Source organism: Colletotrichum karsti (assembly GCF_011947395.1).
Source record: "Colletotrichum karsti strain CkLH20 chromosome Unknown Scaffold1, whole genome shotgun sequence".
Classification (NCBI taxonomy): Eukaryota; Fungi; Ascomycota; class Sordariomycetes; order Glomerellales; family Glomerellaceae; genus Colletotrichum; species Colletotrichum karsti.
In genome coordinates, this window is record NW_024065901.1 from 264,509 (window position 1) to 280,434 (window position 15,926).

The following is a 15,926-nucleotide window of genomic DNA, read 5'->3' on the forward strand; positions in this document are numbered from 1 at the left end:
CAAAAGACTGAGGGCTAGCCATCGTAATTGACGCTGTGTCTCTCGAGTCGTTTCTCGATTTGTCGTGTATTTGCTTTTCTCATCAAGTCATACCAGCTATGAAAGACCAACCGCCCACCCGCATTCCATTCCCCGACATCAACAACAACAAACTTTTCCTCTCCACACATTCCCACCCCTCACCGTACAACGCCTGACGTAGAAAAGAAGACCGCACTGTTCGACGCAGCCGGCCACAAGAACGTACTCTGACACCTGTGACCTCCCGTCATGCAGCCACCCGCGCCGAACCATAAACGAGAGTCTTCTTGAAACTCGTTGTCTCTCATGAGAGAACGGGCAAGAAGATTTCCCGCGCTTACAACTCCTCCGAGGCGGACTCGGTCGCGTTGTACATGGCGCTCAGGGGACCCCTCTTGACCATGATGCTCATGATCTCGTAGAGGGCGTCGGCGGCGGCCATGGTGGTGTGCTCGGCGTTGGTGTCGTAGGCGGGCTGTTGTCGACACTGTCAGTCTCTAGGCTTTTGGTGCAGCACGAATGTGACACTTACAGCAACCTCGACGATGTCGGCAGCAATCAGATTGAGGCTTTCAAGTCCACGCAGAATAGTGCGAAGCTCACGAGTAGACCAACCACCAGTTTCAGGGGTACCAGTAGCAGGGGCGACTACACACGACTGGTCAGACGGACGGACTTCACACAACCAACTAACGCGAAAGCACTTGCCCACTTACAGGCGGGGTCGAGGGTGTCAATGTCCAGGGACAGGTAGACGGGGTTCTTGGTGCCGACGCGGTCGATGATTCTCTTGATGATGCCGTCGGTGCCGATGGTGTCGATCTCGCGGGCCTCGACGATCTCGAAGCCGCAGTAGCCGTCGTTCTCGTAGTCGCTGGGTCCGCTCAGGGTGGTGCGGATGCCGGCGTGGATGTTGGAGTCGTTGCGGAGGAGGCCCTCCTGGGAAGCGTGGTAGAAGTAGGTGCCGTGGTTGATGCTGGCGACCTCGGAGGGGGAGCCGCCGAAGACCTTGGGGCGCCCTGGATCAAGTCAGCGTTTGCCTGTCTTTATGGGACGTGTATGAAGCTTACAGGTATCGAGATGGCTGTCGAAGTGGATGACGGATACGGGGCCGTAGGCGCGGTTGATGGAGCGCAGCAGGGGGAGGGTGATGGTGTGGTCACCGCCAAGGGTGATGACACGGGGCAGGGTACGCTCGTTCTTCGCGGGACCCTTCTTCGCAGCGTCCGTGGCAGGCTTGCGAGAGAGGATGTTGAAGTGACCCTCCTCGATCTGGTGGAGAGCCCAGGTGTTGTCGTATCTACGATGGGTGTTAGTGTTGGGCAGGAAAGGCTGAGTTGGGGTACCGTACGAAGTCACCGGAATGTCACCGCAGTCAAGGACGGTAGCCCAGCTGTTGAAGGGATTCGTGGCCAGAGGCACGTTGTATCCTCCGCTGAGTGCCTGTCAGCACTAAATAGAATGAGTGACGTCTCGCTCTTGACTCACTAGAGGTTCAGACGGCGGGAGCCCTGACGGATGCCGGAGGGTCCAAAACGAGCTCCAGGACGGTACGAAGTTCCCGTGTCGAAGGGAGCACCTAATTGCCATTAGCAGCAGTTCAGAGCCAGTTGCTGCTGAATTCCCTTACCGATGAAGGCGATGTCGTACTGCACGTTCTTTGCTCCCAGGCAGGGCTGGTAAGGTAGACGGCCAAAGGTCGAAATGCCCGAGAAGACGGAGTCGGCCTGTGGATATGTCAGATTAATGCCAGAAACGAGCCTCGAGCTGCACGTACCTGAGTGCCGCCATCACCTGGCAGGGTGTTGTACCACAGAGACTGGTGAGGTCCAGACATGGACTTCTGGTCATGGTCACCGTGACCGTAGACGGTTGCCGCGAGGCAGAGGGCGAGGAAACTTCTTGAAACCATGATGCTGACACTCGAATGAAGAACAAGTCGTTGCTGAGGTTGTCTGCTCCGACACAGGAAGAACGGAGGGAGAAGATCTAGCTTTTAAGAAGAATCTCGGACAGCTGCAGGGTCCGACGCGCTTCCAATGAGATGGGCCGGCGAGTTCGACAGCTCTTCTCCACGCATGGAGGTCAATTGCAGCATCAGGCATGAACTAGGACCAGCTCGCAAGCTTATCACCCACGGATTGGCCACACCGACAGAAGCTCCGCGAGACGGGACTGGTCAATGGCGACCTTCAGACGCATCTCCATGCAAAAGTATTGACGTGTTCATGTTAGGTAAAGACCAGGTCCATGGCAGAGTTGGCGGCCAAATGCGGGGCAAAGATAAAGCTCAGTCTTCGAGGAGTGTCATGATGCTTGCTAGATCAGCGCAGATGCTTGGTTCAAGCTTCGGATTGGGCTCGAACAAGCGCATTTCTGCACTCCGGACGGAGACCCCAGACCAAAACGCTCGCTTGAGCTCAAGGCAGGGTTGCGTCGACTAGATGAGCCGGCGGCGAGGCGTATAGCAATGGGAAATGTGCGTCCCGAACGTCTGTGGGCGATCTGGACGCTCTAGACGGCATGAGTAAGGCGGGGTTATTTTGGAGTCTTGTCGGTATTATGATGCAAACTATGATAGAGATAAGCCGGAATGGGCTCCAGAGATGCATGTTCTGCAGGGCCGCCGCCGCCGGCTGGGTCTTGAAGAAGTTGTTACAGCACAACTCTAGCTCCGCGGGGAACGCCCGTTAGACCGGTAGAGACAAGCATATAGCATCCAATGAAGATGGTTTGGGAATGGTTCATGAGTCGTTGAATGTGCAAACAATCGGGTTGTTTGGTGTGCTTGTTGAAGATGATGCATTGTCGAAGGCTCCTCAGAAGACGTTCCCCTCGATGACGTGGGGCGTCAACCCGCGCGGGGCTGATAAGATAAAGCTAAGGCCAACGCTAACACATGCAAGCTGTGTTGAGCGCTTACCCAAACAGGGAAACGGGGAGCAACCATCACCTTGGGGCAGTCGGCGACCGGTTCCCGGTGATAAAAGATGAAGATTTTTCTGGAGATGGTAAAATCTACAGGAGATGAGTAGATAAGACCGTCGTTTCCTCAGGGATATAGCCGTCAGCAATGGCATTTCCTCGTCCTATTTTATTTCGTTATCCTGTTCACGGAGCGTTGCACTCACAACATCTCGCCGGCAGCGCCAAATACCTTCTCCGCACAACAAAAAGTCATCATTCGAAGTTACCACTTTGTAACATGGAGCACCTAGAACTTTTGCTTGTGAAACCACAGTGTAAAGCTGTCGGCATAGGTACCAAAGGAGAGTTTGAAGGCTACGGACCGAGGTGGCCGTAGCTTTTCGGGAGCTCGCGCCCGGGCCCGGGAGTGCTCCGCTCGGAGAGCTAACGGAGTTGAAACCAGAAGCTCCGGCCGGCTGAGTGGACACAGAAAAGGATGGAAGATATTCCGTTGATGTGCTGACAGAAGCGCGACTCGAGAAACGGACCATGGCAAGGGAGCCAGTCCTTGGACATGAACCTTGGTGCGGTCTTGAATCGGCGGCTTAGTTGGTGCAAGCGCAGAGGCAGAGAGACTTCTCTACTGCGTACGAATACAGCCAACCAGCATCGATTCTGAGTACCAAACAGGCTGCGTCTGATTTTGGTGGCCAGCAGGTCCGCCTCGCTTTCTTTGCTAACATGTAGCCGCTGCAGTGGTTCTGTTTCTGAATCTGTAGGTGGTTTCATGCAGCAGGCCAGAGTAGAGCGCTGATTGCTCCGGTGCTCACGAGGCATGCAGGTCTGAGAATAGGCGACGAGCGCCGGGAGCCGTCCCGCAATTCTGATTTGTCTTGGGCGGAGGCGAACACGCTCCCACGCCGTTGTGCGTTTACGGGAGACCGAACGACGCATACGAGCGGCAGAGTTATGGGAAGTCCAATCAGTTATAACGAAATGCCGTTTTCCTCCTGCAGGAGAGTGATGCTATTCACATCCTCACAGTGCAGCTTGCTCCAATTCCCAGGGTAAAACCCCGCGATGCGGTCTGTCAACCAACAGGGCGACATCGAGGTAAGTCAGAAGCAGGCCGAGACAGTGCCGAGCAAGACTTGGTGCTCCTTGCTTCTGATGCGGTACGTGGCTTTCGACGTTGGCAGCAGTCGTGTGCTTCAGTTTGACAGTTGGTTGTGCTGCCACCACGACGTTGATACGTTGGTGGTGGTAGCCGGCATCAAAGGTAGGACGCATGGCTGTCGCTGGACTAGTCCAGTCAGGGACTTGCAGGTATGACCAGTGGAGACTGAAGACACGATGGTCGCCTTGGGCGGCCAGTTGATTCTCTTCGTTCCATTCGGACAGAGTGTCGACTGGGGGAAGACGAGGAAGAGAAAAGAGGCGGAACGGAAAAGTTGGCAGTTGGCAAGACTCAAGTTTGCAGAAGAGGGGAGGGGACGGAAGCTACAGCTGCAGCAAGATGCAGCCACTAACAGGCTCTCGGCCTATGACAGCACGAGATTCCGGAGGATGAAAGAAGACGGCCCCGCTTTGCCCGGTCTCCTGTGTCCTTCAGCGCTCTCAAGCCGCCGTCGAGGTGGTGTTGAAGTTCCTCATTCGGTCCCCCTGACGGAGCTACTGCTGCTGGCTACACGTATCTTCCTTGCAAGAGTTGCATGGCACGAAACGAAGAAAAACGCGAAGCGGAAGAAAGAAAATTGTGCAGGTGGGTGGAATCAGTTGAGGGTTGTGGCATCCGTACGGATACTCTGTACCTACGTGTGCGTTTCTCGGTGAGGCAGTGTAAGTTGGGTGGTCGTTTTCCTGCCACCTGCTTTTTCTTCCTTCCTCTTTTTTTGGCGCTTTTTTTTCTTGCCCTTGCTTTTGGGGTCCGTTCCAGCGCCCAGCCAGTCAGACTTGCGCCTTGAACTTGGCCAAGGACGCGTCTACTATGGTAGATCCACTGTCGACTTGCCTGAAGGTCACGATTCATCGGCGCCGTCGGGTCGGATCTTTGGCGTTTCTGGTGCCCCCACACTCAGAGACGAGAGACAGGAAGAGTGATGTACGGATACAGAGTAAAGGTAGGGAAGAGGTACTTTCTGCAGCTATCGCAGTAGGGAAACACCTCGCAGAAGACTCCGTGACTCCTGACCTCACCTGGTCGTATTCCCACCGGCCTGGATGTGCTCTGTAATATGTGTGCAGTTACCATGTACCCAATACCGATTGCGCCCCTCCTTCTTCGCCCTCATCATCAGCTTGCTTCCCTACCTCTGCCACGTTCCCATGACATCTCGCCCTTCCTTGCTTGTTCCCTTCGCGCTTTACCCAACCCCAGGGCGCGCATACCGCATTCCTCCGCGAGTTCCTTTTTTTTTGCGTCAGACCCTTTCCCGCCCTGCCAATCATCCTTCCCGTCATTCTTCTCATCTGTCCGTCCGTCTACATCGTCTCAACCTCATCGAGCCGTGTACTGCACCAAAATAGCGCCACTGTCCGTCCGCATCGCAGCACGTCTGGATTGCTGCTTTCTCTCCTTTCCCCCTGCCTTCACTAGGCCAGCCGCTTCTCAGCTTTAATCTCACCTTTCGTCCCGTCTCGTCTCCTTGCCTCCCTACGTCGGTCTGTGCGATTTTCAACCCGATCGAATCGCATCCCACGTCTTCGCCAACTCGCGACCGAGTCCTGCTCTGTCTGCTGTTAAGTCTCCGCGCCTACATCCCGACGGCGGTCTATTGAGAGAGCACTTCATTCACCTCAACGACCCAAATCTCTACATCTCAAGTCACTCCCGTGTCCGCCTCGTCGTGTTGGTCCGAACCACCTTGGGACTCTTGTGTTCCATCTCATCGTCCCGCCTGTCGTCAGTCACCGCTGTGATCTTCACCAAGCGTCTGGCACTGGACCCTGGCTCGATTCGCCAACAACGCCGTTCTGTTTCAATGTCTCACACGTATCCTTGAGATTTTCGCCTCACCCCGATATCCCTCTCCACAACGACTGTCGCCCTTTGCCCTTCGGCTCTCGCTGTTTCCTGAGCTTCTTGTGCTCTGCCGCTTTCCACCCAAACTCATTCTCATCCATGAACCTCAACCTTTATCCAGCATGCAAACGGTCTTCGCCCACTCAAAGTCTTGCACCGCATCATAACCTGCGATAGGTTCATGTGTTTGTACTTGGCATGCCTCGACAGTCTAGAGACGGTATCTCATCGATAGACGCCTGCTGAAATGACTGCCGCCGCGAACTTGAACCACTCATCTACCATGGCGCGACCTGCCGATTACAGCTTTGGTTCTCCCGACAGCGGTCTGGGAGGGCAGAGAACATTCAAAAAGCACAAAGTGCTTCCGCACCCAAAGAGACGAGCCGAAAACACGCGGTCCTACGACGATCGATCAGCACCCAGGAAACATGACCTGCTCATCAACAACTTACCCTCCCAGTTGGATGCGCCGCAACGCACCGGCTCACAGACGCTCAGACATCAGTCACGACGGATAAGCAGCGGCCCGGATCTGCCTCCTACGCCGCCTTCACATTCACGAACCTCTTCCAGCAGTCACTCAATCCCAACCCCGAGCCCAGCCCCCGACGAAACTGTGTCGCAAACACCAACCACTCCAACGCGTGCGCTCGCGACTCCTCCAAACCAGAAGAGCCCCCCCACTCCGGACGTAACGCCTCCCCAGCCTGTGACGAGACCTAAGGTGGTTCGACCGATTCCGATGGACCGCACAGTCTCGAAAGCTACCACCGCCGAGTCGCGAGCCGAATCTTTCAGGACCGCCAGAGAAGACCCATACTCTTCCGAGGAAGTTGATGAAGAAGATCTGCAGTCGACTGTTAGGCCTGACGTGCTGTCGGCGCGAACATCTCAGAACACTGTTCGACGGGTTTCCGAATCCAAAGCAAAAACGCCTCCTCCAGTCGGTCTTGGTTTAGGTCTTGAGTCTCCTCCGGAGGACGTTCCGACACCAAAAGCAAAGGGCGACTTCGCCGCTTTTGACGGGGAATGGGTCTTGGACAAAGAAGTTGAGCAAGAGTGGGACGATAATTTGGGCAGAAGCGTCACAATCAGGAAGAGACGCCGCAAGGAACCCGAGAAAGCGTCAGAGACGGGGCACGAAAACCCGGTGCGACGCAGAGGGCCACGCCGCAAAGTTGAAATTGTCGAGGATCGTGTCGTAACACCTACAAACGCCGCAAAGGCGGTTCGCGCCATGTCTCGTCATGATCGAGCTGCGTTTTATGCGCCCAGTGAAATTGCTTGGCAGAATCGTTCAACTTCGGAGACATCAGTCAACGCAGATTCTCGCAGGCTCTCAGGCATGTCCGCCAAATCTACCAGATCCAACGCATCAACAATTGTGGAGGCAATATTGGTTGACGCTCCCGCTATCCCCCAGAGGCGACAGACGTTGAGGCATGTGCGGAAGCAAGGTACACTGAGGGATTCCTGCTCCGACCAGTCTCCTGCTAGCTCTGCCGCAAACTCATCTTTGCAGTTCGACGATTCGCCGAGACGCTCAAGGCCGTTGGTCCGCCCCACGGAAAGTCGCAACAACAGTTACGCGTCGAACACGACATTCAACTCGATCTCGAGCGGCAGGGCTCGTCGGGAAATTTGGAAGAACGGCGGTATTCCAGTGGTAGTGGTCCCGGATCGCCGATCGTCAAAGTCCAGCAGGGAGCCGTCGCTCAGGTCTACCAGCAGTCGCCGATCAAAGCGAAGCGCGAGTTTGAATTCGACAACTCGTGCTAATGGGTCGAGGACGACTCATGATCTGCCAACCCCTATCTTCGATCGGCCCGGCCGAAGAAGTCGGACCATGTCAGAGTCGGATGGCTCTGATCAACGAACAATCGACTACCCTCCGGTTATCCCGAAGCGGTCTTCTTCCCTTTCCGCACCGACCAGTCGCAACACCTCTCGTGCAGGCTCCCTCACTGCAGAGAGCGTAAAGGCTCAAAGCGCTCTGTTCAACCAATCATCTGGACATGAAATGAGAGCACCCGCCCTGACCCTTCAGAGGGCAACATCCTCGTCGACTGACAATAGCCACCGGCACCGGGACCACAAACTCAACGTTGACGGACACGGTGATCCATTCTTTGGCAAACGATTGGACGCACATAACACCCCCTTTTCTGCGGCTTCGGTGGAGACCAACGGCACTACCCACGAGGTATCTGAAGCAAAGGCTGTGAGCCTGTACCCGCACCAGAATTCCTCTGTTCTTGTTGTGAACCACTCGACCAAGCCATCGGAGAGCTCAGTATCATCTCAAACAGACCCGGACCTCTTGAAGGCGCCTCAGCGACCTACGATCACGACCACTGGACCAGACGGCGAAGGACCTGTCACGCCCCCTCAAGGGCAGCGTTCTATGGACGACGTTGACTCTCCTCTGCGCAATCCTCGTGCGGCGCCCCCCGTGCCTCCTTTCATCCCTCCCGCCATCCAGTTCATTCCTGCAACACCATCCGGCTTGACGCCTAACCACGAGAGACAGCGCAACATGGGCAACTATTTTGAGGCTATGGAAGATGAGGAGCCCCGGCGAACAATGTCTATCGTGCGAAGGTTGTCTCGGCGGAGGAACTCGGAGACTCATCCGCCGAAGAGCGCCAGACCTGGACTTCTCACAAGGACTCTGTCTCTTACAAGAAGAGGATCGCTTTCCAAATCATCTCACAAGGAAGAATCTTTCGAGGATGCACCATGCCTTTGCCCCGAATGCCAAGAGCCTCCTCCGGAGGACGACCGGCTTCATCCTCACTGGCGCCCTGCCTACTCTGATCCGGAAGATGATGCCTGGGAGAGAGAGATGGAGGACGAACCTGGCAGCCAGGTCTACCGATATCCTCCAATCGACAACCGACCGAGCCCGCGCAGAAGGATCAGCGAACGCGTGAAGAAGACTTTTGCTATACTACCCAGCCGTGACGAGGAAATTTCGTACTCTCCACCGACTCCTACCGAGCCAGAGAGACGGACAATCCGCCGAACAGACAGTGGCAGTCTGCGTGTTATGAGACGCCGGAGCAGTTTGGATTCTCTTCGAGATCAGAACGACACAAGGGATAACGAGGAACGATACTTTCCAAGGGACGAAGCCGCTCCGAAGAGGAAGAGACGGTTTTCATTGTCCGGCACTTTGGAAGGATTGCAGAACATTCCCCGGCAACTCAACGAGCGCAAGCGTGAAAAGCGGACACAAGAGTTGCGCCAGAAGATCAGCGGCCCGCGAGAAGTGAGAGATGGCGTGGGCGACGTGATCCGCCGCAATACTTATCGCGAGGCCCACCAACAAACGCACCAACAGACGCCCTCTCCGTCGACCAACTTTTGAACGACATCATCAGCCACCCACCGTACGTTTTAGGGGGCAACTACACATAATACTACCATGACAGCACCATCGGGTGCTAGGAGGAACGGGGGAAGTTACGACTGCTATGACATCATTACGACTACAGGACTTTACGACTAAACATTGTTTCCTTCACGGAACTAGGGGGAGACTCTCGGGCGGACTTGTTTTTCGGACCTCGCGATGACCATGATGACCTGGCTGGGGTTTTGGGGCCTTGGGGCAGGCATGGCTTGTCACGGGAATGCTGGAACCACGGCTATTGTATCATATAGAAATTGCCGATGAAGATACCATTTTGCGAGGGCGATGAACCCTTCGGCGCTCCTGCGTGTATTGTACCTCTTCTGCAACGAGAATTTGCCGTGATTTGGTATTGAATAGTCATCTACCGTGCCGTGCCATGAATTTTGCCCCCTTTGATTGACGCCTGAACACCAGCCCTCTACCATTACAAGAACATACCAGCCCATCTGCGCGAGGAAAATGCAAGCTCTCTCCCCTCTTTACCGCTTGTCCTGACCCGGAGGCGCGCTACCAGGCGGGAACGCGCCAGGGGGAGGACCTCCGGGGAAGCCACCCGCGCCCGGTGGCGGCATACCAGGGAACTGGAAGTTGGGAGGGGGCAGCGAGCCTGGCGCTCCTGGGGGCGGGAAGGGGAGACCGGCGGGAAGACCTCCGGGGGGAGGGAAGGGAAGGCCGCCCGGAGGCATGGGCGAGCCGTTGGGACCAGGCGGGAACGGGGGCATAGGCGGCATTCCGCGACCACCCTGGCCAGGAGCTGTGTTCATCATGTTAGTCGGGTTGCTGGGGTTTGCCGACCGGGGTGAGTGAGACTTACGAGGCATCATGCCCTGGGGGAACGGAGGCGCGCCGGCGGGCATGCCGGGGAAGGGAGGGGGTACACCTGCGTTTTATCCGCGTCAGTATCACGTCTCTGACGAAGTATCGGGGAAGATGAGCGTACCTCCGGGGAAGGGGAACGGCGGCGGGAAGGCCTGGCCTGGTTGGTTCTGCGGCAGCATCGGATTGTTGTGCGCTTGGCCTTCGGCGGCGTAGGAGGAGGTGATGGAGTCGATGACGGACTGTGCCTTTTCGTGGCCGATTTCTGCGCGCGCACACATCGTGTCAGTCATGTTTTGCTCTCTCTCTTCTTTTCCTTTCCTTCAACATCATGGAGTAATCCCTCCCCAAAGGTTTTCTCGACGTACGTTGGTAGTAATCGACGACGTTGCGCAGGTGGTTTCGACCGCTGTTGTGCGCCTTCCGCACGCTCATCGAGTCGTGCGTCAGGTAGACATCGCAGTAATCGCCTATAAACAGAGAAAAAGCATTCGTTAGTCGGACTGAGCGTTTGGCTTTTCGCCATCGCGGGGTTTCGATCGAATTGCGTCGGATTCGGGAGGAAACGTACAAAAGACTGCGCGCGGGCTTGTTAGCTTTTCCTTCTGGTAACGGGAGGGAGTTGTCACTCACACTTGGGCATCTTGTCGGTTTGGGTATCAGTTGTGGAGGGACTCGACGGTGGTGGTGCGGAGGTGACAAAAGTATTGTTCCTCGAACGAGCGCGTCGAGGTGTGTCGTCGCATTCGAGAAAGGACTGGATATGATAGCTAGGGTGCCAGGCAGGCAGCGCGCCGTCGACGCCACACCTCTCAGAAAAAAAGCTGCGAGGCTGGCCAATCATGCATGTTCTAAGACCAGACGAGGCTGCCCCTCTTATGAGTCGTGATTGGCCGGATCTTCAAGGTGTCCAGGGACATGGGGTGTGGGGTGGCTTGAGTGGCCCAGGCTTTCGAACGCGACAGATTGCCAAAAAATCCCCAAACGTGGTTCCAGGTGGTAGCTATTATCCCAGCCTAGCCTCTCCTATCGCCAGCGTCGTCGTTCGTCCCCCCCCTCAAGGGAGCTCTCTCAACCACCTAACGACGACACGAATTCCCCAAGATCACCCTCCGTTCTCCGCTCCCGCCCGACCGATTGATCGAGTACGAACTCCCACCCACAGCTTCGTAAAGATGGCGCCCACGAGATCATTGCTGCACTACGTGTGCGGCCTCGTCCTGCTCGCATGCTGCGCCCAGGCGCTGAGGTTCGACCTGCACGCCACGGGCTCCCACGAGGGCAAGAAAGAGCGCTGCATCCGCAACTTTGTCGCTCGGGATACCCTCGTCGTCGTCACGGCGACCGTCGACGGGCACAAGGGTGACGGCATGATCGTCAACATGCACGTACGTGGTCTTTCAGAAGTACCCCTGGGAGTCGAAGAAAGAGAGAAGAGAGATGGGATGGGAAAGATTGAAGCGCTGGGTTGAGACTCGGAAGAAAGCTGACAAGGACGTTTGTTTCGCTGTGCAGATCAGAGATGCCGTCGGCAACGACTACGGAAAGCCCAAGGACATCGCGGGCGGCGAGAAGCGTGTCGTCTTCACCTCCCACGCCGACGCCGCCTTCGACGTCTGCTTCGAGAACCTCCTGTCCGGCTGTAAGTCGCCCACCGATCGCACGACCCTGTCGTCCAACTCGACAGGAGAGAAAGAACAAGAACAAAAGCTAACACGCACCGAACGATAGCCGGCCGCAGCGGCTCCACGAGCCGCCACATCGAGCTCGACATCGACATCGGCGCCGACGCAAAGGACTGGAACGCCATCCAGGCCACGGAGAAGCTCAAGCCCGTCGAGGCCGAGCTGAGGCGCATCGACGAGCTCGTCTCCGAGATCAACACCGAGATGGACTACCTGCGCGCCCGCGAGCACAAGCTCCGCGACACCAACGAGAGCACAAACACCCGCGTCAAGTGGTTCGGCATCGGCACCACCATGATCCTCGTCGGCCTCTGGGGGTGGCAGATCATGTACCTGCGCGCGTACTTCAGGTCAGTAGTCACCCGTGCTTGTGTGAAAGCCTCTTTCCGTGCGTGTACTCTGCGAGAAACGAAATGCTGACGAGAGTGAATTCGACAAACAGATCCAAGCACCTTATCTAGTTCCCGACCCGCGGAGGCAGGAATGGCAAGTCATGCGCAGCTTGCGAACGAAACAATCCAACCACGAGTTTTCAACAGAAGAATATCTGCGCTTTTCTGGGGCGCGGATGGTGAAATGATGATGGCTTTGCGATGCTTAGAAAAAAGCGTCACTCCACCTCGGAGGTTTCCGAGTGTGTTGTAGTGTATACATACCACTGTCACCATTTTGAAAAAGTCATGAATGATAACGGACACGTACCTACACATAGTCGCCCTGCCTAAACCATGGTTCTCGCGTTCGGTGAAAGGCACATTCATTGCCAGTTAAGATATTGCCAACTGGCCAGCAGCCAGCAGGTGGTCTTCAACCCTCGCAAAGCCCGTGCAAGATCGGTTCAGGGTCCGGTCCCTGAGCTTCCCACAAGTGGCCATCCCGGACCGGCATCCGGCCCCCCCGTTGTGTGCACAACCCACCCACCGTTCGGCCCAGCCCGAACTCGGTCTCCACCTCGGGGTACATGATCAGGGGAAGAAGTGAAGAAAGACAAGACGAGGCGAAGTCCGGGTTCGCCTCTGTGGTCTGTCTGTTGAATCGATTTCGTACGGTAGTTCGTCTACGTCAACGATTCCAATCTCATGACCGTAACCCACCCCTGGATAATTCCTCACACAGCCCCCTCCCCCTCCCTCCCTACCTAAGAGTCTACGCGCAATGTATTGTAAAAGTCGGCATCCGTCTTCTCCCCGGTTCCGAAGTGATTGGCTCGAGAAGTGACATCGTGAAACAGACTAAACCCGACGTCGATTCGAAAGAAACCTCTCAGATACCTCAAGGATTTTCGGCGTCTGTCGTCCTGGGCTGTCGTCCAAAAGAGTACAGTGCATATGACACAGTGCACACCTTTTCCTTTTCCCGATCTCCAAACGAAGATGTCCGTCACCCCGCCGCCGCGAGGGTCTGATCCGATCGACGACAACGGCTGTGAAAGTCGGGTAAGAATGAAGCTACAGAATTCGGAGATAGTTCAAGCGTTCGGATATGAAATATTCGCAATCGGAGACAAGCCTTAGAACCGTGTGTAGGATTTGCGGTCTTGGTGAACATTTGAGCAGTGGACACCGGTAAAGCGAGGACACGATGCCAAAGTCACAACTCATTTGAAACTCGAGGCCTACCTAGCATACATGGGAATGCCGACCCCCCAAAGCGAGTAAACGAAGAATAAAATATTGGGTATTGTTCAGTTGCAAACTCCCCATGGTCCCAGATGCAATCTGTCTCCGTCTCCGTTGAGGCGCTCTCTAACCCCAACCCCAACCCTGGTTTGGGTTCACAAGAGAAAACGTCACCCGCCGTTCCAGTGCGCCCTGTCCATGCTGCAAATAAAACCATGCAGAAGAAAACATGTCCGTCTGCTACTTCATCTCCGCCACCCCCCATAAGAAACGTTTCGTGAGCAAATAATGAATAAGAGGTTGAAGAAGGATCCTCCCTCCCTCGCCTCAGCCGCCCGCATCTGCCGCCGTGCAAATCATGATCTCGTCATAAGAATAAAAAAGGGGACACGGGCTTAGTCGATCGTTGTAGACATTATGAATTTTGCTTCCCCATCCTCTCAGCCTCCGCCCTCTGGCAATATCCTCCCTAGACTGCGGAGCACTTCCATGACGGGCATCTCTTTGGTGCCGGCGGTGGCCTTCTCTCGCGTCTCTCGTTCCTTAAGTCGCGCGGCGCTGAGGGAAAGGACCTTATCCGCCTCTCGGCCTGCCGTGTCAACCCGCTGCGAAAGCTTGTGAATGCCGTCTGCGAGTTGGTCCACCTTGAACTCAAGGGTTGACTGCATGGTCTGTAGGCTGGAAAGCGCCTTCGAACGGACAGAGTCGAATGAGGAGGAGGGATTTGTGATGAAGCTAAGCATCTGCGCCTCGTTGGGGTCGAGTACTGAAGCGTCCGCTCTCTCTGTTTGTGCAGGATCTGTTTCTGGGAACAGCGGCGGAGCTTCTGTGCGGGACTTCTTCAGCGCCAACCATTTCTTCTTTTCTTCTTTCAATCTGTAGAGAGTCAGCAATCAACTTGGGAACTCTAGCAATGAAGTAAGCGTACCTCTTAACCTTCGCCTCTAACTGCTCAATCTTCTCTTGGTGTTCAATATTGCGTGGGTTGGGCTTGTACACCACGGGTGCTCTCGGACCCTCTTCTCGACTAAACCAGTCCGAAAATTCTGACTTGGAGGAGAAGTCTTTCAGGAGCTGCTCTTGAATATACCGAGCTGTGAAAAATCAGCGTCTGCGCGTCATATTCAAGGTGTTGACTCGACTCACCACCCAGAACCGCATTGGAACCTGTCTTCCCGTGCGGTGGCTTCTCTGACAGCGCCCTCTCACCGCACCACGTCAACAGCTGCTTCATTCGCCGCGGCTCCATAAGACCCTCCGACTCGATGTGCTTGTAGAACTCCGCCGTTGCGACCTCTCGATGAGGTATCGCGTTGTGACCGCTCTCGATGAGTGAGCTTGCCCTGCGGCCCCGCATACCAGTACTGCTTCGGCGGTTACCTCCGCCCTTCTTCCTCATCTCTTTGTTGCGGTTAATCACCGGCGTGTCGCTGACTGGAAGCGCAATCTTTGCTGACTCGACCGAATCATTCAAGATGCGTGGTGAAGACCGCCTATCGACGTCCATCGGTTCTGACATCTCCACATCGTCGTGGCTTTCATCAGGTATAGGCGCTGGTCTGGGTGCTGGCCTGGATGCACGCCTGGGTATCGGCTTTTGCTCCTGCTCTGTTGTGTGCGTCGAATTGCGCGTACTCCGGCGCGTTGACCGCTTAGGCGCAGGCGCAGGCGCAGGCGCAACCAATTGCGGCTCATCCTCCTCGACAACCTCCAAATTCGCTGTCCGTCGCGTCTTGCCCTTCGAAGAGGCCGCTGCCTTTTTAACGGTCGGTTCTTTCACGGGTGTTGGCTCAGGCGCCGCTGTCGTCGAGGCGCGTGCCTTTGGCGGTCTTCCTCTTCCCGACTTTTTGACCGGCAACGGTGCGGTTTCGGGTTCTGGTTCTGGTTCGGGCTCCGGCTCGGGTTGCGCATTTTTAGCACGCTTCGACTTCGAACCGCGTGAGAAGTGAAAATCGCCATCGTGCTCGTCGTAGGTCGCTGCGCGAGATTTTAGCATCACCGTCCGCCCCGCTTCCCCTGGCCCATCATCCTGCTCGAACTCACACGCAAGGCGCTTGCTTTTCCTTCTCTCTGGCAGTTCGTTGCTCATGCTAATGGATTCTAGCGGTTTGCGAGTTCGAATCACGGTCGTCATGGAAGGCGCGTTTCAGGGAGCATGTGGTCGGGACGTAGCTGCCGGTGTCTCTGGGGATCCGCAAGTCGCGCTGCTAATGCAGCGAAAATCGCGTCAATCGGCGCGCAAAACGCGACGTGCAACGATGAAGAATGTGTCGTCGTGGATGGTTGAGGGTTGGTCGATTATTCAGTTGGCGGGGTTCCGTGGTCGGTGTCGCGTTTGTCGGTGTTGGCGGCGCGAAAGTGACGAAGCCCAGCTTGGACTGCGATGTTGTTTACATGAGCAACGATTTACCCGAGTAGTCGCGCTAAGCCATTTT

The 15,926-nt window shown here is 55.8% G+C and overlaps 5 protein-coding genes across 5 annotated transcripts; 2 read left to right on the top strand and 3 right to left on the bottom strand.

The window, feature by feature from the left end:
* Positions 1-358: 358 nt before the first annotated feature.
* Positions 359-1,933, bottom strand: CkaCkLH20_00048 (uncharacterized protein; the record flags this gene model as incomplete). Its single annotated transcript, XM_038882768.1, has 7 exons — positions 359-496; positions 554-669; positions 738-1,040; positions 1,092-1,456; positions 1,510-1,600; positions 1,652-1,748; positions 1,799-1,933. 7 exons carry the CDS (start codon positions 1,931-1,933, stop codon positions 359-361), a joined length of 1,245 nt encoding a protein of 414 aa, XP_038751473.1.
* A 4,264-nt stretch (positions 1,934-6,197) lies between these two features.
* Positions 6,198-9,323, top strand: CkaCkLH20_00049 (uncharacterized protein; the record flags this gene model as incomplete). The annotated part of the gene is made up of 1 exon (XM_038882769.1): positions 6,198-9,323. One exon carries the CDS (start codon positions 6,198-6,200, stop codon positions 9,321-9,323), a length of 3,126 nt encoding a protein of 1,041 aa, XP_038751474.1.
* A 527-nt stretch (positions 9,324-9,850) lies between these two features.
* Positions 9,851-11,031, bottom strand: CkaCkLH20_00050 (U1 zinc finger; the record flags this gene model as incomplete). The annotated part of the gene is made up of 6 exons (XM_038882770.1): positions 9,851-10,125; positions 10,186-10,251; positions 10,312-10,452; positions 10,556-10,657; positions 10,759-10,764; positions 10,821-11,031. 6 exons carry the CDS (start codon positions 11,029-11,031, stop codon positions 9,851-9,853), a joined length of 801 nt encoding a protein of 266 aa, XP_038751475.1.
* Positions 11,032-11,362: 331 nt separating this feature from the next.
* On the top strand, positions 11,363-12,292 carry CkaCkLH20_00051 (uncharacterized protein; the record flags this gene model as incomplete). Its single annotated transcript, XM_038882771.1, has 3 exons — positions 11,363-11,575; positions 11,703-11,829; positions 11,919-12,292. 3 exons carry the CDS (start codon positions 11,363-11,365, stop codon positions 12,290-12,292), a joined length of 714 nt encoding a protein of 237 aa, XP_038751476.1.
* Positions 12,293-13,931: 1,639 nt separating this feature from the next.
* Positions 13,932-15,580, bottom strand: CkaCkLH20_00052 (uncharacterized protein; the record flags this gene model as incomplete). Its single annotated transcript, XM_038882772.1, has 4 exons — positions 13,932-14,367; positions 14,420-14,585; positions 14,638-15,468; positions 15,535-15,580. The coding sequence occupies 4 exons, from the start codon at positions 15,578-15,580 to the stop codon at positions 13,932-13,934; spliced, it is 1,479 nt and encodes a 492-aa protein (XP_038751477.1).
* Positions 15,581-15,926: the final 346 nt, after the last annotated feature.